This window comes from Perna viridis, chromosome 1, assembly GCF_037379345.1.
Source record: "Perna viridis isolate PV_CMFRI_1.1 ecotype Kerala chromosome 1, ASM3737934v1, whole genome shotgun sequence".
Classification (NCBI taxonomy): domain Eukaryota; kingdom Metazoa; phylum Mollusca; class Bivalvia; order Mytilida; family Mytilidae; genus Perna; species Perna viridis.
This window is the reverse complement of record NC_142445.1, coordinates 42,945,011-42,972,941: the sequence shown is the minus strand read 5'-3', so window position 1 is coordinate 42,972,941 and position 27,931 is coordinate 42,945,011. Positions and strand designations below refer to the sequence as shown.

General features: G+C 31.4%; 1 protein-coding gene across 1 annotated transcript; it reads right to left on the bottom strand.

The window, feature by feature from the left end:
• Nucleotides 1–3: 3 nt before the first annotated feature.
• Nucleotides 4–27,931, bottom strand: LOC148628860 (alpha-N-acetylglucosaminidase-like). Its single transcript, XM_088595986.1, has 23 exons — nucleotides 27,795–27,931; nucleotides 22,321–22,375; nucleotides 21,881–22,038; nucleotides 21,108–21,292; nucleotides 20,038–20,185; nucleotides 19,706–19,776; nucleotides 18,854–19,015; nucleotides 18,198–18,263; nucleotides 17,458–17,521; nucleotides 16,963–17,033; nucleotides 16,736–16,810; nucleotides 16,110–16,194; nucleotides 14,147–14,296; nucleotides 12,700–12,842; nucleotides 11,735–11,807; nucleotides 9,505–9,600; nucleotides 7,714–7,799; nucleotides 6,340–6,444; nucleotides 5,021–5,204; nucleotides 4,349–4,392; nucleotides 3,697–3,754; nucleotides 2,872–2,971; nucleotides 4–799 (listed from the first exon to the last, which is right to left on the bottom strand). The coding sequence occupies exons 2-23, from the start codon at nucleotides 22,373–22,375 to the stop codon at nucleotides 615–617; spliced, it is 2,364 nt and encodes a 787-aa protein (XP_088452112.1). The 5' UTR covers nucleotides 27,795–27,931; the 3' UTR covers nucleotides 4–614.

Sequence of the window (27,931 nt, the reverse complement as noted above, 5' to 3'; positions counted from 1 at the left end):
TAACATCCATTAAGAAATAGGAATGTTTATTGTGTTGAGAAAAATGTAAAGTTTATATATAACAACTGATAAACACAAACGTTAATAAATATTACAAATTGATTATCAGTGAAAGTTGGTGCAAAAAAAATGGTTAAACGATAGGATTTCTTTGAACAAAAAAAACATACATCTAAAACTTTATAGTTCATTGACTCATGTACAATAATGTACAACATGCATACACAATTCAACATCACAATGCTAAAACATAAGCATAAAAAATACAAATCCATAGTCGAGAGATACACAATATCTTACTTGTGATTTTAATTTATGTAAAGCGCTTAGACTAATTGTATTATATAATGCACAATATAAATGTAATAATAATAATATCACATCACAATGCTAACACAAAAAAGAGTACAAATCCATGATTGAAAGATATGTATTTATTTATAAACGAAAATGGTGTGTATTGAAGTGGTAGTTATAAGTATTAGTTCAATATGTCAACATTTTGAAATTCATACAAAACCAAAATGCAAAAAATAAATGGTAACAAAAATATATCTAAGTATAAAAATATCACTAACAATGCTTTTACAGCTGAGGAATGTACCAATACTTAGTTACAGGTTCATAGTATGTTTTCTGGTTCTTACATGTTTGTTTAAGTCAGGCCCATATTTTCTTTCCCAAGCATCTTCTGTATTATTTCTCATTTTACATTCCATGGCATATTTCCTAAAGAACTGTATATCAACTACATTTCGATATTTGGTATGCATTGTCTTTGCTATAGTGTAGGCATCCCCTAAAATATAATAATAAAAATTCTCTGGAATATAGTGACACATTGTCTCCTACCAGCCACAAAAATCGAAATAAACGCATATTTTGTAGTGGACATCCTCCTTTTTGTTTGATAAAACTGTCAATTTCATGTATAATTCGAATAGAAAATTCCAAGAATTAGCCTACCTCTTCCCTCTTTTTGCAATGTTAATAACCTTGTATTGTATTTTGACCATTTGTATGATGGTTCAAGTCCTTGATACAAAGTATATGTCATATGGGTATGTATGTGTTGTATGGCTTAAGATCTGGTTTTATGAAACTTTATGTAAAATTTCCATTGACAATCTCTATAATTTCAGACAAGTCTTTGATGTTCACACCAACACTGACTATGATTTCATATATGGACCATGTGACAATTCAAACTTAATAAGTTACTAAGAATAACTAAGAAAGTATGGAGTCAACATTTCAAACAACTATTAAAAACTGAATTCTCCAAAAGTTAAAGAACCATAACTCTGTCATAAATTATTTGTTCAAACCAATATTACATGTACTAAATAAAGAATTTATCTAGGTATAACCACAAACCAAAATATAAAATGAATGTCTCAAATTACTGCAACTGAATGATGCAGAATGGCAGAAAGACATGGATGAAACCTTAAACTAAATTTCTTCAGCTCGACAAATTAGTGGATATCATCAAATTATAAGGTCACATTAGAACTAACTGGTAGTCAATTAAAAGTAACATTACTGGTATGCCTTGCATACAATTGTCAAAAGATATCATACAGAATAAACACTTACTGTCGTAGATCATCAATGTAGCCAAGTCAATCTTGAAAAATTTTACCCTTAATCAAAACAAATTGCAACAGAAGATATATAAGTTCTAATCTATCTGACCTCTATGTTCTATTTTTAGTAACAGAGGCCATGTTTTTTGATGAATCAAAATCTCCACATCCATTCTATGCAGGATACCCAAATTAACATTCATACCAAGTTTGGTTTTCATTGGTCATGTAGTGTCAAAGGAGAAGATTTTTGAAAGAAATAACATTAAAAATAGCAAAAATCATTGAAAAAGGGCAATAACTCCAACATGGCTTAATGGATTAAAACCAAAATTTTACCAGAGATAGATCTCATCATGCTGAACACTTTTACCCCGTCAGAATTTAGCTTAACCTAACGGTTTAGAAGATATATGTGAAAAACTACTGTCTGACCCCTATGTTCTACTTTAGAAACATTCATACCAAGTTTGGATCTAATTAGTCAAGTAGTTTCAGAGGAGAGTAGTTTTGTATAATTGTTAACGACGACGATGACGAAGACGGACGCCAAGTGATGGCAGTTAAAATTTTCTATGGAAATTAACACTAGAAAGGGGAGGTAACTCTGTAAACATGGCGGAAAAAAAAACCCAATAAAATTGGATACAAAATAATAATTAAACCGTATCTGAACAATAAAGTGTAGCAACAGTGGACAATTTAGCATTATTTAAAGGACCATCTTCAACTTAAAAAGAGGTTTCTTTTACCAAACATCAACTTAGATTTACCATAGTAAACCATATGCCAAATTTTCAAGAAAATGAAGTGCAAGATTTCCAATTGTGATGAAAATGATGAAGTATATATTTTACTTTTTGTGGTTAAAAGATTCTTTTAAAAAAGCAAAACTGAAAAATAGTTTGCAGATGTAAACAACACCAATTTAAAAAATATCAAAATTATAGAAGTTCAGAAAATATGAATTTTCTGTAATTCTAAATTACCCAAAAATTTTAATGTACCCATCATAACCCAATGTCTTACATACCAAGGGCCCCATAATATATGTGATAGTCATTAAGAGAAAAAAGTTCCACCAAAGTATCATACTTTACATGAAGCGATAAAAATAAAATAAAATCAGACAAAAACATATTATTTTTACAGAGTTATCTCCCCTTTCCAATGTAAATTTTCATAGGGATTTTGCCTGCTCTGGTTTACAGAGGAATAACAAAAGTTCAATCAACATTGGCCAATCAATATAAAACACCTCCATATTAAGCAACATATATACCTATTGGTTCTGTGGGATAAACATCTACCATATTTGAAAAAGGCAGTTCAACTCTTTCATAAACAAACTGGAAATATTGGGCTTGATCAAATTTTGAGTGCTGAAATATAAAAGTAATATTATCACATCCTAAACAATGTTACCTTGTTGGTGTATATATATTCAACAAAAACCATGGTAGTTATCTATTAACAGACCTACAAATTCAAGAATTTACAACTCAAATTATTCAAGTGTGTTGTACCTAACTGCCTGAGCTAATTTAGTTGTAATGGCTTTAAATTTTCCATTCCTTATTACAGAACATTACATTGTAGTTCTTTTTTAATGGGGAAGCTTATTTATCTTAATCTCAACCCAATACAAAAACACATACTTGTATCTAAATACACTTTCTAAATGAACTAGGCATTCAATTGGCTAAACAATCAACAGTGTATTATAAAGAAGATGCAATGAACCCCCCTCAAAGTTTTTCCATAAGAGTTGAACAAACGATTTATGTAATATGATATTTTTTTTATCTTTACACAACTTTCTTTAAGTATAGCTCTGTGTTAAAACCAGATAAAAGCTTATGATTAGTGATTTATACATTTCTTAATCCCAACTATTTTTTTTATTGGAAATCCTTTAGTAGGCCTAGTAGAAACTGTATTCAAAAATAAAAGTGCAAATTAAAGTTGCCCACTGAATATATTTAAAATTCCACTAAAGAAAAGAAAGTATTTGAACAGTTTCATTGATTATCTTGAGATATAATGAATCACCCCCTGCCTGGTTCTTAGATAGAACCATACTTAAAAAGCTTTGTCTGTTACTCACATTAAAGTAACTGTAGTTCAGCATCTCAACAAACAGCTGCCATCTCAATATATAGTATCTACAAGGAACAAATATTAATGCAAAATTACAAGGGTGTGGTTTTCAAATACCAGGATTAACACATGTCATTTTAAAAAAACAATAGAAAGTTCTTGGAATTCATATGTGAACTTTATATTCAGCCATTAAGGCATCGAAGTTGCCCTAACAAAACATTTTGCTAAATGCCTGTACATGATGAATATTTAAAAACTAGAAAAACTGTGTGCAATTCTCACAACATTGATACCAACTCCCCCATTTGAAATCATGAACTTTTTGATGCACAAATTAATTCTGGATCAAAAGCTAAAATTAAAGGGTGCACAAGGTTATATTTAATAAAGATTATGTGAAAGTTTTATTAAATTCCATTCAGTGGTGTAGAAGCAGTAACGGATAAAAGATGTGCTCCCCTCTATGTAACAGAAGAAAGAAAGGATGGACAGACACCCCTATCACCATATATCCCCCACTTGCAAGTGGGGGGAGGTAAGTGCAGTGTATTACTAAATTAATGTACCGTAAAATGTACTTCTTTTAAGTAAGTGAGTATACAATAGTTTTCTGTACGTAATTATTTGACATTTCATTTAATACATTTCTAACCTACCCTTTCATTAAGCCAGACCATTGCTTTCTTCCATAATCTAGCACCTGTAAAATAACATGAGCAATGTTGTATTCAATTTACCAGTTTGTAGTTAAACATCTCGTTTATTTAGTGCTATACAAGAACACTAGGGTCTATAACCACCAAATAAAAAGTACAAGACTTTTGTAAAATTTGACTTTTAGTGTTTGTATATGAAAACTTAACAGTTGAGCAAGAGTAAAAGTCTGTGTTGACAGTTGATATCTCCTCTCATCTAATGTTATTCATCCCTGACAAATGTCATAAGGCCTTCCCTTTGTTCTTTTTACCACATTTATTTGTATTTTATTTGTATTAATGGTTCCATTTTTACCTTTTAAATATGGCTACTTCATACTTGTTTATTACCTGGAAAGTACTATTGTCCGTGGAGTACCAATTTTTGTGGTTTTCGTGGGAAGGCCAATCCATGAAATATGGTTCCCATCAAAAAAGGAGAATTCCATTGATGTGTACATGGAAAACCTCAAAACCATGAATTCAAGAATCCAAGAACTTGTGTTTCATCACTAATCCACAAAAAATTGGTATCCACAAATAAAAGTACTTTCATAGTCTTCATATGTTCAGTTATCTAAGCAGCATCAAATTTTACATTATTACATTGTATTATAATTTATAAAATCTAACTTCTCCTTTTGGTCCCCATAGTGAAACCAAATTCCTTGCATTGAACTCCAGTAAAACTTCTTCATTAATGTCTGTAGCCCATGTTTTAGCAGCAGCTATCCATTTCCCTAACAGGAAGTGTCGATCACTGGCCAGCAAAGTCTCCATGTCATGTAGGACTCCAATCAACATTCCACTGTACTGTCTAAAGATTAAAAAAATGTATGCTCTTCAAGAATAAATCTAAGCCTAATGTTATTAAAATATGTTCTCTATTATTTTGTTGGTTATCTTACAAAGTGCTTTCTGTGAAAGTACTACTGTTTATGGGGTACCAATTTTCATGGTTTTCATGGATAAGCCAAACCATGAATTTGGTTACCAACGAAAAGGAGATTTCAATTGATGTGTATACTGGAAACCACAAAAACCACAAATTCAAGAATACAAGAACTTGTGTTTCATCACTAACCCATGAAAACTGGTATCCACGAATTAACGACTGGTACTTTCACAGTATTTGATTGATCATCATCAATTGCTTACAAAACCAAATGTTATTTAAAGCTAATCTTGTATTGCTCACAGTTTTCTGTTACCTAACAAGCAACATAAAAGAAAACTGGGAGCAATGCAAGTTCAGCTTTTAATTAAATTGTTAAAAACCTACATTTTCTAAATGGGATTACACATGTACAGCTTTTGTCAAAGGGTTATAGATCATCCTACAAAAAAAAATAATATTACTCATAACACATTCTAGAATTACAGTAAAGCACTTATGGGCTTTCAAAATTTGTTCCAGTAAGAGAAGTGTTTGGTTATTTAAGTAGCAGTCTTTGTAAGAATCATGCAAAATCTGAAAATGTGATACACCCCAAAAAAATCTACATATTTTTATTTTTGTAATTAAGTTGTTTTATGGGTCTATACTGTGAAATGTGTAGTTATTCATTCATATCTGCCTGTTCTTGGGAGAAAATCAACATTGAAAATCCAATAGATTCTATTGTATTTGAGTGTTACTTACAGAGTTATCTCCCTAAATTTTGAAATCTTCAGTGCACTTTTATCTAGTATGAACATGGGTTATACAAAAAACCACATGTCACTTTCTGTTTACAATAACATTTGAAACAAAATATAAAAAATAAAAATAAGTAGGCTTTTCAACCATGAATCACATTTTGCATGATTCTTATGTGGAGTGCTACTTAAAATGATGTAAAGGACTTTAAAAAGTGTATGGTTTAGACAGGGTTTTGGATTATTCAGGACCCAGTTTCACTGTGCATCATCAAATGCGTGACATAAAAACCCAATGTTGTAATAATACTTACTGAAACTCAGCAGTCTGGTTAGCATAGTACGCACTGACCATTTTATTATAGAACTCTAAAGACAGCATCATTAGACTGTTCCTTGATACATCTATCAAGTCATATCTGTAAAAAAAGGTATATTACATTTACGTATATAACATCCATCTACAGTGATGGGGGGGGCAAACAAATTAGCTTTTCAGAAACTAAATTAGGATGACATTGCTCTTTTATTTATAGAATGAAAATATTGCGATAATAAGACAGATTTAAAAATGTCTTCAATGACAAAATCTAATATATTTCATAATCATGACCTAGTATGTGACAGGTTTTGCTCATATCAATGACTTTTGTTGACATATAAAAATTGAACATTAGTTTTTATAAAATAAAACTGCCAAATTTAATTCAGTATAAAATGGCATTTCATGGGCAACTTTCTGGGCTACAATATGCTGCTACATGTCACCAATGTGATACTGGCATGGAAGGAGTTCAGGTGATTCTAAAGGATTGGCTGGTGTTTCCTTTAATCTCATTCATAACATACAACTTCAAAGAATACTATACAGGAAATAACTTTTCATGGACAAGATAAAACCTAACAATATTAATTTTGGATTTTTAAGACACAATATCCTATAGGAAAATGATTTTTTTTTATTTTAACAACAGTATATCCAATAGGAAATAGATTTTTTGAGTTTCATCCTGGTATTTGACACTTCCCACAACCAAGCGATAATCAAGTACTTTAGTACTCATTGACATTCTCTATCAAAAGCCCATCTTCAAAAACAAAAGCATTACATTAGGTACATTGCATTCTTGACATGATTAGACATGTGGACAGACGAATATGTTGATCACTACAGGTAGAACGGTACTATTTCTCATTATTTTAGGTTGGCCTTTTGTGTACCCCACTTAAGTAAATACTTCTGGACACTGTGATTGGACATATTGTGCTGATACCCAAAATGTTTTATTAATTCCAGGCTCTAACATTATTATACTTTTAAAACATTGCATTATATTTTTTGAAAACCATTTTATATAAATATTATGATTTTTTAAAGTTCATGTGCCATTAGCAGAAAAGGGGGCAACTTAGACCCCAAACATCATCTGCTTAAAATACCAAAGAATTGAGATGGTTATGATATGACTTTGATCACAATTTCAGTTAGGGAAATGAAGATATGACTGCAAAAAAATGTCAGTTTATAGCTCCATCATTGTTTTAAAAGGGTGAATTTTTCAAATGTTTTATTATTGTTGCCTATAAGAAATAAATAGTACCGTTCTACCTACACGGCATTCAACAATTTTCATGATGAAACACTAAAAAACAATAAAACAATACAGGTAACAGTCTATAATACTTACTGGAACAATGTATTGTTTTTGTAATGATCTGTAGACTGTATCAGATAGTCCCATGCTTGATAAAGGTCTTCTGTATCATACCATAACTTCAATTTATACAATAATATAATACTTACATGAAAAGCATTTCCAGACTTAGATTTAAGAAAAGAAAGCTATATAGATATAAAGATATATCATTCCTCTAGCTTAAGAAGAAAAAGCAGAACATTTCAGAGAAAAAAAAACATGTCACCAGTAATTAAATAACTTAAAATACTGTAAATTCAGAAATTATAATTTTGAAAAATATAGCTTACTTAAAATCACAATGATTAAAACTTGCATAATGAAATTTTTAATGTATCTGATGCATTTTTTTTTTCTAAAATTGCAATACTTAACATCACATTATGGCTTAAATGACAAAACACAATAATCAATTGTTTCTCAAATTATGATTTATATATAAAATACATTAAAGCCTAGAGTAAGACCGTGTGAAGAAAAAAAAGACCACTTTTTAGTGTCATTTCAAGACTGTTCCAGGATTGAATAGAAGGCTAAGAACCATATTTTTAACTTAAAATATTTCTATATGTCCTATTTTTGTCACAGCCCAAATTACACACACACAGAAAAAATATACTGGTAAACAAAAAATGTCATACATAAAAATGAATTTATTTGCAATACAGTAGGAAAAAACACTGATACAATGTTATAAATAAAAATCATTAACTTGAGCATATGAGGTAAAAGTATGAAACCAGAACAAGGTTTTATATCAGATTTACTCAAGAGAGAACAGGGGTAAATTCATTAACACAAGTTTCAGGCTTACTGTTTTGACAAAATTTCAACTTATTATTTGAAATTTTCTTTTTGACTATTTTAAAGCTAAAATAATATCTGAATACTAATACACAGAAAGTACGAGCTGTTTCTCAAAAATGAGATGATTATGGGGTAGTTTTTTAATAAAAAAAATAAATAATGAAGAGCACAAGCTATGAACAACAAATCTTTTGTCAGGAGTTGTGATGGTACAGAAGGCTATTTTTGTATAAATATCAAAGAGTTCGACAAATGCAATCGATATTTTCTACATAAAAATATGTAATGAAATAAGCTATTTTAACACAATTTGGCTGAATTTTCTAATTTTCCTTTATTTCATATACAATTCTAGTACAACACATGCATTAACAGCAGTAGAACTTTGTTTTTAATAAAGGCAGATATTCAACGAGTGAACTATGCAATATTCAATTTTATTTGAAACACTTAGTTTTTTGGGGCTGATTTTGACATTTTCTGAACATACTCCTCTTGTAAAAATTTTGTAAATTTACATTAACTGATTAAGGTAGCAGTGTTTTAGACAGACCCATAGATCAAAGATAGATAACCAACACATCCAGTCACATACAATGTAAACAGACTTTCAACCAAAAATGGGAACCAGTGATTGTAGTCTGCTGTAATCAGTAATCATTAAAATGTAACTGATTACTGGGTGAAAAGTGTTGTAATCATGATTACTTTTTATTACATTTTATTTACATTACATGAAGTAGAATTGATATGCTACAATTGTCACCAGTCATGGTTTTTTATTGAAACATTCATATTGCATTGTATTCAACACTCCCTTAAAAAACCATCACATATGAATTAAAATAGGAGACTCTTTTACAACCAACCACTATGACTTCTAGAACAACTAAGTGTTTTCTTAAAATCTTTGACTATTGTAACCTAAAAATAAGTACATTTTTTTTCAACTTTTTAAATTTTTGAAACACTTACATAAGGTTCCAATACAGGGCTGAGTTGTGGTCTACTTGTGGGAATAGTTCTAGATCTATGATCCCCAGAATTAACAGTGTCATTGTATACACTTCTCTGTAAAATACACAGCATTTAGCTATTGAAATATAGAATATGGGAAAACATTATAATTAACATAAGAAAGATGTAAGATGTATTGAGATAAATTTAAAAGCTCCTTTTCCAGCAAAAAAGACTACTTCAGGCCAAAATAAAAAATATTGTTTGTTGGGAATTTGTCTACCAAATGGCTCTAACTCCATTTCATCTCCAGACTTTTTAAAATTAGAAATGGAAATTTGAATTCATTCCTCTCAGTCAGAATAGCGCTTCAGTCAATGCGTTTAATAAGTTAAGAAACTTTCTATAAACCTCTTTAATAAAAGCAATGTATAGATGAAGCAGAGCACATACAGACCCATTCGCCTAACAAAGCATAAGACATGGACAACATGCAGTTCAAAGACCAAAAAAATCTCATCTACCAAGCATGTCCTTAAAACGCCCAACGAACATTTTGTTAATAGTGGCCTTATACTTCAACACTACTTACAAAAAAAGATATCAAAGAATTAGTGACAAATACAAACACAGAAAAATTTCCAATGCATAGCATAACAATCTACAAGTAAAGACATCTGTTTATTCTTTAACAGTATTTGACAGTCTATAAGCTAACATCAGAATAGAAACTGCCATACAGTCAAACCTTGTTGTGTCAAACTCAGGTGAATTGAAATCTGGGATAACTCAAAGTAATCTGACAGTCCGAGCAAAAATTCCTTTACTCCAATACAATTTTACCTCTGATGACTGAAACTTGGATGAATCAAAATCTCAGAAAACTCAAGGTTATCAATCAGTCCCCTTGATATGTTTTTGAGGTTAACTGACTCGGATATCTCGAAGTGAACTTATTAGTAGGAAAACCTTATTGCTTTATTACAAACAATAACCAAAGTTTGTTTTAACAACATTTAGAATGGCTTGTGTAAATACTCGGTTGACACCTGTATGGCCTGATTTGTGTATTTGATTAATACAAAAAAGCTTGAGAAATATAAAGAAATGAGTTTGAATAATCACACTTCGAAATTCAAATCATCAAAGTTATCAGACATTTTGATAATGATTAAAAATAATGGTAAATTTTCTTTGTTGTTCTTCATTTAACTACATGCAAAACTGATGTATTTTTTTACTACTTCCATTTTGCTAGTTAATCTGAAATTTAATTGTTGTAATGTAGTGCACATGGTTTTGACGGTACCTTATAACAGAATTTATAACATATTTAATACACAACACATAAAAATGATCTTCCCAAACAATAAAGATGACACCAAGAAGTCCCTGCTAAAGTGAAGAACATGTATACATGTATGTACATGCAATACAACATGTGTAGATCATTAAAAAAAGCAGAAACAATCACCGACCAATACATTTCTGGATTATACTCAACCTCAGATGACTCCAACCTCAGAAAATTCAAACATTTTTGTCTGGTCCTTTCGACTTCGACTTAATGAGGTTTGACTTTATACACAGTTGGGAGTAAATTGGTTGATTTTGGTTTATTGTCCAATGGCACACATTTCATGCGTTTCAGGACGAGAACAATTGACCAATCAAAATGACCCTGCTTTGTACTAATCTGAGCTTCAGGCCGAATTTTTATTGTTCATGCTGACAGAAGCAGCAGCCCAAAGGTAGGCATGCCATACCACTCAGACACATTATTCTGACTCCGAGCCATCCAGTTTTTACTATGTCACCTTAAATACCACATGCTTGGGAAAGAAGCAGTGACTACCAATTCTGGAAGTCTTTGGTGTTACTAGAAGGGGGATTAAACTCACAATCTCTTGCACTCGAAGCTAGCATGGTCTCCTGAGACTACCAAGGTACCTTGGTTAGGAATAAAATAAAAGGTCTGTTATGAAACTGTTACTATGGGTAAGAATAAAATAAGAATCTTTATTGATGGGGTGAAATGCCTAAATCAGCATGCAAACTTGTGGCTATTTTCAAGAAAAAATAAACTTTGTACTTATAACATAAAAAATCTTCCTTAATTAAATATTTACTAAGTAAATAAATAGTAGAAATATCTTATCAAAATTCTTGAAGACACAGAAATAAAATATCGACATGTGAAATTTCAATCAAGATATGAAAAATATATCATATAAATATACATATAAACCTTTAAAGACTGCCATGCCAAATCTACATATTTGTTGTATTTTCCATATCTTTTAACTGTATAATCTGATATCCTACATAAGAAAAAAATAGGCGTAATGATTTTGCAGTAACAAGCAAGAATAAGTTAAGTAACACAATTTACATAAATGAAACAACTTCAGACAAAATAAATGGAATCCATACATCACCAAATCATTTTATCATGTATATTTAAAGTTTAAATTTAGCCTTCAAGTTTGAAGTGTTCTAATCACAAGCTGAAATGATAATAGTAATATCACAAAAGTCTTGTGTATAAAATTTACAGGTATGAAGATATAGTGTAAAGTGATCTACAGTCACTCCTGTTACTGTCATTAGTTACCTGTCTTAAAAGACTATGATTAAAATATCACTATAGAGTACATTCTGTGTTAAGTGATACTGTATAAAAGGACCACCTGTCTTATGGGACTATGATTTTGTTCTACCTTGGATGGTCACTTAATACAAGTTCAACTGTATCCAAATTTAAGGCGGATATCATTCACAGATAATTATTGCAAAGTTGTTTTAAAAAATCTGAATTCCCCCCTTTTATACAAAGCAACTCTTTAAGTCTTCAATTTAGCCTTTTAGTTTACAACAATTTTATTTGTTAAATCTACAAAAGGGATGGGACACAAGTTTCACCAACTTATGAAGTCTTCTCCCAAGAATAATATACAATACATATATAAGAACATTAGAACATTTAGGGCATGCATAAAATCATTATGAATATTAAAAAAGACAATTCTGAATTAGATTTTACAAGACAATGCAGAAAAAAAAGAAGAAAAAGGAAAAACAACAGTACACTGAAAAATTAATAAATATAAAAAAAAACACCAATACAATGAAAAACTAATTAAAAATATAAAAAAAATTAAGCATTTCATTTGTAGTTACTGAGAAAATTAAACTATCAAAATAATATCTCACCACTTTGATACATCCGTAGGTTGTTTTCTCCAAACATTCTCTAAATAAAATTCATAGATGACTTCATTCTGGTAGATTCCCTCAGGTGTCAGACCTAACCCTACCATAGTACTGTTGGTCATGTTCCTTCCTTCAAATGGTCCCTATAAAAATATAGCTGATTAATAAAAATAACCAAGTTGTAACTTGATTGATTGATTGTATTTCAATATCCTATATTGTATATTATGATATTTACATTGTCAGGCAACAGGTATAATTTGTAATATGAACTATTGTTTGTCTTCTGCTGTGAATCTTATACTGTACAACTTATTTTTATGAGTGATCTATTTTGACTTATATTCAGAATAACGACAGTTTTGAGGTTGAGACAGGAAATATTACAGTGAATTAAATACGGTAAGATATGATATTCTGTTGAGACATTCAAAACAGACTTAATTATGTCAATTGGGGACGTTAAAGTCAATCCAAATAAAATAGGCAATGGATATAGCTGATATTTATTAGTATCCCAACAGTAGCCTGAGATAGAAAATATCAGTCAGCAAGAACCATTGAAAAACAATGAAGTTGCTGATAAAAACATGTGAGAGGAATTTATCAACTATGAAATTAGAATGACACCCCAAAACATAAAAATAATTATCCATGAAGATATAATTGGTTAATGATAAAGTAAATATAGTCATACAAAAGCCAGGTATACACAAATGTCTTACAACATGTAGACTGACTATTCATGTTCTCTTAGTTAAAAATATCTTTTAAAAATCTTAATCACCAAAGATGTATTAACTCAGTGTACCCATAAAAGGGATGGAGCATTATTTATTGGTAATCTGTACATTTTTCCTTTGATACTGTTGACAGATATTTTTCTCTCTCTAGTACCATGATGAGATATTTTAAAATATCCATCTAAACATTGGGAGTGATTGTGATGTCATTAAAACTTTTTTAGTAGAGTTTTGAATGAAAGTGACATCACAAACAACAGCTTGTAGTAACATTATTCAATTTTTTGTTTAGAATTCATGAAAATGATTAAAAATGCATAATTAGATTACTGATAAACAGAATAATAGTTACTTTCAATAAATTCCACATGATATTGTTAGTGTCAAAACTGAAAGTAACAGTTATTCTATATAAATATGTAGGGTGCCTTAAACACGAATGGCTCAAAATTGTTCTGTAAGAAATAACGTACCTAGTTTGATGGTGATTGTTTGAATTCATAGCACAGATATACAGCAGGTGATTTTAGAAGTTTCCTTTATTCTTGTTGGTCAACACATTATTGAGAAAGTTGTTACTTGAGCACAAAAACATGACCTGTCCTTCATAAGCAAACCCTAAAACGGTTGCACTTACAAGGATAAGAAAAGAAAAATCACTGAAACAGCACACAGAAAGAGCTCCATAGAATATGATAACTTACAGTATTAATTCTATCCAGAACACCATACATCTCACTAGTACCACCAAAGTCATGTAACATACACCAGATAAATGGCTGTCCATAGTAGGAGTCTGTGTAGGTGTATATAGGGTCAACCTCAGAGTAAAGGTCAAGTATAATTATCCTGCCCTGCAACAAATAGAGAGATTTTATTGTAATCATCTTCATTTTGAATTTAAAACTGGACATTTTATAAATATCATTATAAGCAAATTATGACATATGTATTTGTATCCATTACACTAAGGAAACTAGATAAGCTTTCAATGTTTTAAAAAAAAACATACTCACAATGGATGGATTATTTATTGCAGTTATACATCTAATGGCAGATATTTCAAGCAGAAATTTCTGACTCTGAGTCAACCTGTAAACACTCCATTACTCAGTGCTGCCTGGTTGGCAGAGAAGTAATGACAAATTTTAAAGTTTTTGGCCAGAGATCAAACCCAGGACCCTCCCCACTCAAGGCAATCTAGTTAACTCAAGACTACTAAGGCAGTGAATAGGTCAGAAAGAAAACAGTGGTTTATGAATATGACCCAAGTTTGCATTCAGAAAATCATTTTTTCTTCTTTCTTTCCCTCTAACATGATGTGAATACTGTAATTACAATTTATTATTGTTAATTTTATAGAATCATTAGTAACAGTCTTTCTAAGAATCAAGCAAATTCTGTCATACATCCAAAACTAGAGGCTGTAGATAGCCTAAATTTCTCACCTGGTCAAAAATAGTCTTTTCAGCTTTCTAAAGCTGGACTCTTGACCTTACTGAACTATTGTCTCAAGAATCATTTAATCAATAGAGAGCATCTTAGTTATCTACCCAGCTTTCATATTATAAAATAAATCTCTCTTAGTCATTTTTTGACTGTTTGAGGGTAATAAATCCAACATTGGTCAACAGATCTTTATGAAAATTTCAGCATAGGTTGGTCTCACCATGCTGATCAATCTTACCCTGTCAGAATTTAGCTCTACCCATTTATTTACGAGTTATTCCCAAAAATCCTCAATTTGACCCATATGGTCTATTTTTAATTATATTGGCCGTGGATTTCACAAAATCATGCACAGATTGTTAAAGATGTTCTAAATAACATTCATGCTAAGTTTTGTTCCAATCTATCTAGTAGTTTCAGGGGAGATTTTCAAAGTTGAAAATGTAAAATTCGGGAAAAAAAACATTTCAGGATCCATAAATCATTCATTTGTCAACAGATCTTTCCAAAAGTTTTGGCATAGGTCCATCCCATCATGCTGAACGATTTACCCCTGCCAAATTTAGCTAAAAGCAACTCTTATTGAGTTATTTCCAAAATTCTACAATTTGACCCCTATGGTCTATTTTTTGTAATGGTGGCCATGTTTTTCGTCAGATCACAAATACCATCACAAGGATTATTAAAAATACCCTAAGGAGTATTTATGCAAAGTTTGGTTACATTCTATCAAGCAGTTTCAGAGGAGAAGATGTTTGAAAAAGTTTACAGACAACAGACACATAGTGATGGTAATAGCTCGCACGGCTTTTCGGCCAGGAAAGCTAAAAAAGCTACACAATTTTATTTTTGTTATTTTAAAAGATGTTTTGTGGGTCTGTATAATTATCATTCATTCAAATCGGTCTGCTGTAAGGAGATAATTCACAAATTCAACGGTTTCTATTGTGTTTCAGTGTTATTTACAGAGTTATTTCCCTTAATTTTAAATTCTATAATGCATTCTTCATAGTTATTTTTTCCTATGAACAGGGGCTATATGAAAATCCACACGTGAATATCTTTTTAATATAACATTTAAACAAAATATCAAAAATGAAAATATGTAGGCTTTCCAACAATGATTCACATTTTACATGTTTCTTAACTGGAGTAGTGCTTAATTCTAAAGATTGTCTTGTAACCATAATAATGGAAAGCTATTATTTGCATAAATACCTCTGGTACAGCAGTAAGTAAAGCTCTTATTTGTTCTGGGTTCCACCACTTCCTAGCAAAATGGAACATCCATCCTTGCATTAACCTAAAATATAAGACATTGAAATATTTGGTCCTTCTGTTCCTACTTAATTCCTATATATCTCATAACTTTTTCTATTATTTACAAATTTTGTTAGTTCTGTAAGACAAAATATAGAATTACAAGATTTCTAATACCTTCACTCAATAAAGTATTAACTTTTAACAAAGTAACAATTGATAAAAGACAATTATCACTTAATCCATACCCTCCGCTCTACCATTTGGTAACATACACCTTTTAACCTAAAAATTATTTGGATCAAATTTCAAATAGGAGCTGCACAATGGGAATGTAAATATGTAATAAAGACTCTGTAAAAGTCATACTATACTCCATTCAGTGGTGTGGGAGGAGTGATAGATAAGGGATGGGTACCCCTCTGTGTAATGGCAGGAAGGAACGGAAGGATGCAGGAACTACTGAAGCAAGGCTAGACATCTCTATCTCTATCTTTGCATGCATGGGAAATAACAAGGTAATTACTCTAATTTTTCATTTCAGCAGAAGTAACAAACTGACAAAATATACCTATGTAACTTACCATATAGCATCAGGGTCAGCTGTCTGTATAACATTAAATAATTGACTTCCTACTTCCTGTAGATAATCAAATGTTCTGGAAAACAAGAAAACAGAAATTTCATGGAGTCAAAATATCCAAATTTAGTCTTCAAAATATGTTATGTCTTTTTGGATCATTTCATCATAAATTTCTTCTGCAAAAACTACAGAAAAGTCTAATGAGAATTGCAATATTTTCATTCTTACCCTGATTTTGGATTCATTTCATTGAAAGAGTCTATCTGGTATATATGGTCTACTCCAAATTCATACTCCATCTAAAATATCAAAGTATACCAATCCTACAGATGTACATATGTAAAGACAATACAGAACCAACAGATGATGATGATAATTTCTACTGACTTTCAATATTTAACTTCATATGGTCGCTATACTTACAATTTCTATTCTCAAAAGAATATACTGTTTTGATCATAAAAGTATTATGAATTCAATCATGCACCAACAAGATTTAACTTACAAATCAGACATTGTAAGTGAACACATAAGCTCTGTATAAATTTCACGACTTTAAAAAACATCTACATAAATGAAGTAATAATTTTCAAGTTTAGTACAATCATTTCAATAAATATGTGTAATTGAACGCAAGGTATTTTTAAATTCTTACAGCATCTCAGAATTGACAATGTTTTTTTTCAGTAAATTAAAATTTGTTTGCATTTTTTTCATACTTGCCTCTTTGATAAAATTGACACCTATGTATTCAAAAAATGGATCCCCAAAATCCAGCAAATATGTACTGAAATAGGATAAAAGTCTAATTAGGTTCAGATAAATAATTTCAGTTTCATGCCGGTCTTAATTTTTCATTTGGTTGTTGCACTTATGTGATAAAAAAAAAAAAATACATTGTACATGACATTGGCACTTTGCAATAGTGACTTATCTTTCTTAATTTTGTGGATTTGTGAGATTTAGTATGAGATGGTTTGATTTTCTCCAAAATACACATCTGTTTGCAGAAGACACTAAAGTGTATGTAAATCAAAAAAGCATTGTTTGTTCAGCGGGTTTTCTTTACCATGAATCACTTCTACTGGCAGTGTCTGAATTTTATATGCACTGGTACTTAAGGATGTAAATAAAGAATAAGGGACACAACACTTATAAATCATTGAACGTTTGTATTCAGCATTTTACCTAAATTTTATGTAAGAATCAAGGTGACTCAGACTGATTTCTTTCTGTTTCAAATAAAAGCTTGACAAGCTTTGGTGAAATTGAATATGATACAAACATATCATTGATTTCAAAAGTTATGTCGCTCACCCTAGGTCTACCTCCTTAAGGATGTTTTTTTAAATACAAAAATTGATCTTAACAACATTTTTCAAAGTTTCATCTGTATTATTCTATATTTAACTTTTATCCTTTATAACCTTTAATTATCGCATCCTTCATCATCTACTACCTACCAACAGTATGTATCATTAAAGTTGTTCCAGTTTGGTAGTCTTGAGATGTCAGCCATTGGATATAACCTATTGAAGAAAACAAAAATGGTATAAAAAAAACATTGTAGAAAGCGTCAATTAATATTCCTCTAACAATAAACAACAATGCTTGTATCATTCCAAGTTACTAAAGGGTAAATTAAAAAAAAATATATCTATATGAGGATCGAACCTAGACCGCTTGGTGACAAGCCAACGACAAAATAATTAATCCTTTAGCCAAGTCAAATACCTGGCTATCTAAATCTCACTACCTACAACAACACAGGTAGGCCATCTTACCACACTTCCCCCACCTCATAAGTCTTCATTCCATGACGAACTGTTAAATAACTAGCTCACTTGTTAAACAAACCCTGTAGATTTGTCAGTTGAGCGCCAAATGTAACAGGAGAACATTATTTGACTACATAATTTTACCACTGCCACAGAGGATTGAAACCTAGATCTCTCACTGACAAGTACATAGAGGATGTTGTTAAAATAAATTTGCATGTTTGATTACCGGTAGTTCTATTTGTGGTGAAAATAATACAATTACAGCAAAAATTAAACAACAGGGACAAATTTCCTTATACACTGTACATTTATAACTTATTACAGAAACAATAGCTGACCTTGTCATGGCTTCAGGTACATGTCCAGCAAAGCCAGGTAAGACTGGTATCATTCCTAAAGCTCTCATCCTGTCCAAGATCTTATGTTGTAAAGCTAACTGTCCATCTATCCAGGTCTGGGTGATGGGACCTCCCCAACCTCTAAAGTTTCCCATTCTAGCCCTAAATAAATATGGATAGTGACAGAATAAGCACTTTTGCAAAAAAAAAATAAATGATTGATATACATACAATAATAAATGATATATTCAGTTGAATACCTGATCAAGTCTAACTTGCTTGACACCTATCAAACATTGTGACATCACACGCTTTATCACAATCCTGTATCACCTGGTTAACCTTTATCAAACCCCCCATTATTGAATTGCTGAACCTTTGTTGTAACCTATTAATATTCCATCAAAGTGGTTATGGAGTCTCTCGGATATTTTGTATATTGTTATACTCCTATTCCCATTTAAATTTTTAAATATACGATGAAGTGTACAATGCATGGCAAAATATATATTAAAGCCTTATCATCTTCAATCAATATCACCCATAGGGCCAGAGGCCTTTGTGCTGATATAGATACCTCAGAATGATACAAATTTTGCCATGTCCATATATTATTCTTCATGTTATACTGCATAGCAATTATTTTCACAGGGTGCTAATTTTGGAATATATAATTGGTCCGGCTAAAAACACCAAAATAAATTCTGCCAATTCTTTACTCTGGACTTTAAAGTACTTTGTGTACCACTATACATCTGCCAAAATGACTCGCCATACGATATGCTGATTGATATCTATAATTCATCTATACTTCAAGGCTCCACAGTGGTATTTCCTATGTAAACTACATACCATGCATGAAAGGCAGGCCCACCAAAATGCTGCTGCATGTCTTTAAATGTCATGCCTATTTTCATATATACCTGTAAATGTAAAAGATGTCACAACTTGATAAGGTCATTTTTTTCAAAATAAGGAGCTCAACATAATTAGATAAAATAAAAAAATGGACTTTATAGAGTATTCCAATTTACAGAAATTGATTCTTGTGGAAGCCAATATCAATCTTCCACTCACTGACATATATAATAAGTGTTAATAGTTGTCGAACAAAGCACAAAACCAGTCAAAGCTGGTATGCTACTAATTTTCTTAAAATAAATCTCAAGTTAGCAGCTACCTACCCTCTGAAATATAGCTTCTTGTCCATTGAAAGCCAGTGGCATGTTAATTCCATGTAGAGCCATCCAGTCCAACTGCTTTTCCCAATCTTCCCATTGGTACCATGCAAATGAGTAACTAACTGTGCAAACATTCTGATAAAATCTAAACCTGTTGGAAAAGTATAATCAAACAGTCTAACACCATATAATTACAAAAAAATGTACATAATATCTACCATTATGAACTGTTCTCTCACTGAAACAATGGGTTCTTTTACGAAAGAATATGTAATTACCAAAAAAATAACATTTTAGAAAACTAATTTAAGCTTGTAGAAGTAAAGTCAATAACTTTTCACTCCAAATAGTATTTTTTTCATAAAAAGATGAATTACCTAATAATACCTTTTTTAAGATGTTAGTCTTGTGAGAAGATTAACAGTCTAATTCTTGTTTAAATTCCATCTTGAAGTCTTGTTTGAAGACATGCTAGGTGTCAAAGTAGGAATTTTCTTTGTGGTACATCTCCAAATACTTATAATTTTTGCATGGTTTAAAGTAATACATTAAAGTTAATGTAGTGATTTATTGTGAAAGTACTATTGTTCGTGGGGTACCAATTTTTGTGGATTTCATGGGTAGGCTAAACCACAAAATTTGGTTCCCAATGAAAAGGAGATTTTCATTGATGTGTATACTGGTAACCACAAAACCACGCAATCAAGAATCCACGAACTTGAGCTTCTTCCCTAATCCACAAAAATTGGTATCCATGAATTGAAGAACTTCCATAGTATACTCATTTTCAGAATCTTTAATCATATAATTTGCTCATATCAAATCTTATTAAGTCAATGGCCAAAGAAATTCACAACTACAATGGATCCTGTCTAAACCAAACACCTTGTAGGACTGCAGACTTTGTATAGTTTAGACAGATGTTCTATTTATCCAGATTCAAAATACATTTATAGTAATGTAAAGGGACTTAAAAAAGTGTCTAGTTTATACAGGTTTCCTATTTATTCAGTTTAAACAGGCTTCACTGTATGTGTTCTCTGCGAAGAATAATAGTTTCATACCAAAATTACCTGTCATTGGCTGAGATAGTGATTCCAGATTTGGGAAGCTTTGGCAGCTTTTTAGGAATATTTAACTGTTGTCCTCCCCAGGTAATCTGACAGTTACAATATTGTGTCAGGTAATAATAAAGTCCCATGGCAACAGCTACTCCTGTACTGCCTGTTATTGTTACTGTGCCATTGTCATGAACTAACTGTACAAAAAACAAAAGTGGACAATGTATGATATATTTTCATTAAAAGAAAGATGTAAAGATATGTTCAAGATATGTCTTTTCTGTACAAACATTTATAAATCAAGCCTTTTAATTTGTAGGCTAGACTACTAAAATATTCCTTGTGTAGAAATATCAGCAAAAATACAAATGAATATTTAAGACAATAAACTGATGCAGTTAAGCACATACTATGCTTGTCCCCTAAATTTGTGGTTTAAAGTTCAATAACTTGGAAAATGATGAAAAACAAAAAGAAGCAACCTTATACAATCATTAACAAAAATAATTAAAATCCTTCAAAGCATTATGCAGTCATTTTGTGATGTTGAACAGATGCCCAAACAGATAGCAAAATAATCTAGACATCTCTTTATTTTCCTGCATTCTGACTTTTTCACTCATTTTTCCCTTGCAAAATTTCATTTCATTAATTAAAAGAGGACATTGATAATGTTATTTTAACCTCTGCTTCAACCTCTTTTATGTATTCCAAAATAAAACATTTTTAATCTAGTGTTTCAAGAACACATAATTTTGATATGAATATGAATTGTATGTACACACACGAAATGAATCAATCTTCTTTGGTGCTAAACTAAAATCAATGACAGCTTTAAATTCCCTAGATCTGGCCCCAACAGTTCTCTGTAGCAATGCAGAAACTGTGGCTTGCTGAACACTGGCTGGCACTCTTGAGTATAACACATCTAATGAAGGGAATTCTGAAATGAAAATTTATGTGTTGTAATTAAGGTAAAGAATGTAGAAGAAAAAGATAAAGTTTCTCATGATTTATTTAATTTATTCATATCAAAGTCATCTGAAAGTATTGTGAATTCAAAATTTTCTTGTTTTAACTTGTAATTTTGTGCTTGGTTTTAGATACATTGTAAGTATTCTGTCTCACATTCATTAGATTTTTAACTATGATATAATTCAAAATAAGTTGATGTATGAACTTCATTTAATCTATCTCAAACATCATATCAATTTACCATACATACCTTTAGCAAAAATTGTATGTACATACAAAAAACTAAGGACAGCAAAAATTTTCATCTGAAAAATACCAAAAAAAAGAATACACACTTTAAACAAAGCAACCATATTGTTCATGACAAGCCAAGAAAATTACATAAAAAATTACTTAAGAAATACCTTTTGAATTGATGCTAGATGCTGACCTCTTTATTTCTATATGACAATGAAGCAGAACCCTTTTCATATACACAAGATAAGGAAAATGTGGTATGATTGACAATGAGACAATCATTCACCAAAAGCCAAGCAACAAACAATTAAACTTCTACAGGTTACTAAATGTTCATCAATGATGGGCATAATCCTAATCATAAAGCAAGCTGAAAAAGGCTCAAAAATAAATGAAGTGAAACTATTAAAAAAAGATGAAAATCGACCAAATGTATAGAAAAAAACACAAAACGAATAACAATAAACATAAAAAACTGGACTACAGCTTCCTCGCTTGAGATAGGCATTTAAAGTATGTGGAGGGGTTAAATACATGTGTATGTTTTTTAGCACTCAATCCTCCCCCTAACCTGGGACAGTGGTAAGAAAATGGTGGTGTGAGCTCTATGGTTATAATATGTATTTTAATTTCCCTTAATTCCCTCAATATACCAATGAAAAAAATGTCGTACAGAAGAAGAAAAAAGTGACTTTCGTTACAGAGAAAATTTTCTTTAGCCAAACAAGTAAAAAAAATTTGATTTAAGATCATGTCTCAGTAAAAATAAGTTAGTCTTTTCTGATAGTCTTCAGGTCTTTTCAAACTTTTTTATCTCATAATAAAGAGCTTTGTGGAGTACAGCATGATACGACGTGAGTGGTCAAACCCTGAACAGTTGAGGCAAGCATGGACACAATATAAGTTTTTACCACACTTAAACATAGGGACTTACAGTTCATTATGGACACAATAACTGGTTTGGATAAAATATAGCACAAAATTTTAAATTCATCCATTTTCAAATTGGACTAAAAATTAATAAGTTGATTTTATAGGGTGAGACCCCTTTGACCCCTTATAATTCAAAAACAGTAAGAGATATCCGAAATCTGATTGAAATCAAAGGCAGTGATCTTCATAAGAATCTAATAAAAAAAAAACAGTTTTTCAAAATTGGACAAAAATTTTAAAAAGTCAATTTCTAGGTGTGTGGCCCCTTTGATCCCTTATAACTGGAAAATGATAAAAGATATCTGAAATCTGATTAAAAATGCTCAGGGATTTTTATAAGAAATCTTTTAAAAAAAATAATAAAAAATCATACCAAAAACAAAAAGTTAATTTTTGGGGACATGGCCCAATTTGTACCTCTTCAGCTCAAAAACAATTAAGGATAAACTTACCCTGTACAAAAATTTCAAAACAGAATTTCAAAAGGAACAGATTGACACCTGAATAATAAAAACCCTATCAAAAATAAGATTTGCATATCAATTCTATTGATAACACATATTTTTCCCTTTCAGCCAGTTATTTCCAAAAGTGGTGGGGCAAACCCTCCAAAATCTATAGGACCCTCTGCCATGTCCTTACAAACAACATGTTAAGATGACTTATATTCAAGTTTTCGTACATAAACTAAAGTTAGTAGATACCAATGATGAAAAGACACAGACAACGACAAGATAGTGTACCATTATACAACTGAAAAGTTATTTACGGTCATGAAAAAAGAAATTAATATAGTTTTAAAAAGTTCGAGAAATGTATGTATTCATGTACATCGTTTCCCAATGTTCAGTTAGGCTGGCTGTTCAAGAACCTAACCCACCTTAGAAAAAATATAGATTTTATATATCGTATTATCCAAATCATAGCATAGCTTTTATAAGATAGGAAAGGCATTCACTATTTTCTTGAAATATAAGGTTGATTGTGTCTTAAATATTTGATGGGCACTGTTTATGTCATACGTTGTGTGTGAAATATTACATCGGTCAATGGAGAACTGGCATTGTTCCAGAAATGTACAAATTATGAAATTTAAAAAGAAGAGGCTCCCAGGAGCATGAATCACTCACCTAGTTAAATTTCATCTTTAATGGCAATAAATCTAAAAAGAAGTTATCTAACAATTTTGATTCAAGAAGGCTTTGGTAGGACTTATCATAAGGATCGTTACGAGGCTTAATAGATAAAAATAAAAATTTGACCACAGATAGATCTCATCATGCTGGACACTTATACCCTATGTCAGAATTGGCTAAACCTAATGGTTTTGGAGATATATGCAAAAAAAACTACAGTCTGACCCCTATGTTCTATTTTTAAAAACGGTGGCCATGTTTTTGATGGATCAAAAATCTAAACATAATTTTTGGGCAAGATACCCCAAGGAACATTCATACAAAATTTGGTTCCAATTGATAAAGTAGTGTGAGAGGACAAGATTTTTGAAAGAAATAACATTCAATATAGCAAAAAAAAAGTCAAAAAAAGGGCAATAACTCCTAAATGGTTTGACAGATTAAAATGAAAAATTAGATCAAAGATGCATGTAGTTGCCATCATGCTGAACACTTAACCCCTGTTGAATTTAGCCTAACATAACAGTTTTGGAGATATGTGCGAAAAACTACAGTCTGACTCCTAGGTTCTATTTTTAGTAATGGCACCCATATTGTTTGACGGATTAAAAATCTAAACAAAATTTTTGTGCAAGATACCCTAATGAACATACATGTTTCATATAATTTCGCCCAGTAGTTTCAAAGGAGAAGACTTTTGAAAAATTGTAAACGAACAACGATGACAACGCATATCAAGTGATGGCAAAAGCTCACATGACCTTCGGCCAGGTGAGCTAAAAAAAGGGATATTGCTGGAGCTGCTTGTGAGAATAAATGAAATTTCAAGTACTGCTCAATTTCATAGGCAATGCCTACTACATATCATTATTTCTGCAAAAGTGTAATCATACCTGTAAGATTGTTGTGGGGCCAAAGCCCAATGAAAAGATCATGCTTACCTTACTGTGCTTAACAGAATTGTGTGACTTTCCCTTAAGTCAAAACCACTAAGCCTGACGTTATAATTTATACTAACTTTTATTACCCTTGTGCAAAAACTTGTAAACTTAGTTTTCCATATGGCCATATAAGATAACGGCATAATAAAATATGAATTCATGTTGAATAAAAATGTTAATAAGCTCCCAAAGAGGGTGTTAATGACTGTATTATCAACTGGGTTCAGTATACTTATGGATAGAAAAACTATCAATATCTGGTTTGTGCATAAAAATTCGGGAGTTTAAAAATAGCTGCTTCATCCTTGTATACTTGGTAAGTGCAATTGAGAACCACACCAGTCTAGGGAGTATAAACTAGCTTCGATGATTAATACATATTGAATATTAGCATTTTCCAAGATAGGGATGGTCAAACATGGCAGCCGAATGTTTATGAAAATGACGTAATCAGATTATCAATACCAAACAATTTGATCCAAAGACATTTCAAACCATGTCAACACACAGTTCCTTACCAAAGCCCGTCATTTCAGCCCATACATATTTCAGACCATAATAATAGGAAAATGCACAAGGACAATAAAAAACGTCTACCATATTATACTTAAATCACATTATAGCGAGCACCATGAAGCAATGTGAGCTCTACGGTTATTATGTGTACTTTCTAATGTCCCTTAAGGTTCCCCAATATACTAACGAAAAAAAAAAGTCATGTCCTGAAAGTAACAAAAAGTGACTGTCCATACAGAGAAAATACATCATTTCCTTCAATCAAACAAAAAAAATATATAGGTTAAGATCTTATCTGATAGTTTTCAAGTCTTTTTCTATCTTTTTTTTACTTATTTAAAGAAGTGAATGTGATGTTTTTAAAAACTTTGGGAAATATGTGATGTGGATGTATGTATGTGTATCTCAATGTTCCACTGTTGCTGTTGTCAAGAACCTAACCCACCTTGGAAAAAAATATGACTCTGATTGTATTATCCATATCGAAGCATTGCTTTTCTAAGAAAGGAAAGGCAATAATTGCCTTGTATGCAGCTGTCAGTTGCATCTGAATTTTGTTTACATCACATGATATGTGTAAATTATTCCCACCATCCGTGGAGAATTGTAATATTTCCAGTATCTGTACAGATTGATTTGACCGGCCAAAACTGAAAAGAATGTTGCTAGAGATGCTCCTAAGGGTTAAAATGTGAAGTATTGCGAAGTGCTATAAAGTTATCAACCATTTTGAAAGCAAGGGAAAGGGGAGTTTGGGGTTGGGATTTTGGAAAAAAAAAATTTTTCAAGTTACTCATTCATTGAAAAAAAAACTCCCCCATTATTTAACAAGGCAGATTTTCAAATGAAAAAAAATATGTATTGATTTCGCTTGCTGCTTAAATATAAATAAAAGTATTGCATGTGCGTTGTCCTGTATTATTTTTACACATCTTGCACAGACGGCACATGTGTGGTAAACCTCATAGTGCTTGCTGATTTAGGCATTGCCTACTCCATATTAAATTTTGCCATTTTTGGAAATTATTACAATGCTAACAAAAATTATGAAAGGGCTTAGGTGTTAGAATTCATGTTTCATCTGGAGAGTTAAGGTTTCATCTTCCTCATGTTACATAGACCAAATGTTTGTTTACTTGTAAGAAAATAGTGTGAAGATGAATACATGTATATTCTCCATTTCTAACAGTCCACTATTACTCATAAATTATATATTAAATAATACATGTACATGTAGGTTACAGTGTCAAGTTCGATTAAACTTCTTCCCATTTCAATGTTCTTCAATTAAGTGACTTTTGGGTATATTTATGGATTTTGCAGTAACAGTTTTTTTTTCGGATAAGTTGTTCCTTTGATCAATAGTTCTTATTGAGGATGTATGCAGGTGTTGTGTTGTAATAGGTCTCTTTTTCAAAAATTTAAAACAATTTCATGTGATGATGTGTGGCAGGACGGCCTACCTGCATTGTAGTAGGTAGTGAGATTTAAATAGCCAATTAACTGACTTGGCTAAAGGATTAATTCTTTAGCCAAATCGGTTTGTCGCTGGCTTGTCACCTAATGGTCTAGGATTCGATCCTCGGTGGCGGAGTATAATTTTGTGAGTCAAATCATTCTCTCCCGTTACATTTGGTGCCCAGCTAAAAAATCCACAGGGTTTGGTTAGCTATTGAGCTAGTGTTAGCGTCGTTCACGGTAGGTGGAGTGTGGCAGGACGGTCTACTTGCATTGTAGTAGGTAGTGAGATTTAAATAGCCAGTTAATTGATTTGACTACAGGATTAATTCTTTAGCCGAATCGGTTTGTCGCTGGCTTGTCATATAGCGGTCTAGGGTTCGATCCTCGGTGGCGGGGTATAATTTTGTGAGTCGAATCATACTCTCCCGTTAGTGCGTTACACATGAAATAAATGTTAATCTCGGGGAATTAAAATCATTGCTAAGTCTTTTTTCACTTACTTTTTACTATTGTTGCTTTCCCAATAATGTTGCTTAATGGTGAAAATAAATGCAATACAATGAAAACCTCCTCAGTTTCTGAAAAAAACATTAATATTTTGATTGGGGATCATATGATGATGGGGAGCGTAACGATA

What these genes read in the sequence shown, in the direction of transcription:
- LOC148628860 (XM_088595986.1), bottom strand. Translation starts at nt 22,375, where the DNA reads ATGAAAATTTTTGCTGTCCTTAGTTTTTTGTATGTACATACAATTTTT. An exon ending in ACATACAATTTTTGCTAAAG is followed by an intron (nt 22,039 to 22,320) that starts GTATGTATGGTA and finishes TTTTCATTTCAG; the next exon opens with AATTCCCTTCATTAGATGTG. An exon ending in CCTACGGATGTATCAAAGTG is followed by an intron (nt 11,808 to 12,699) that starts GTGAGATATTAT and finishes TTTCTTATGTAG; the next exon opens with GATATCAGATTATACAGTTA.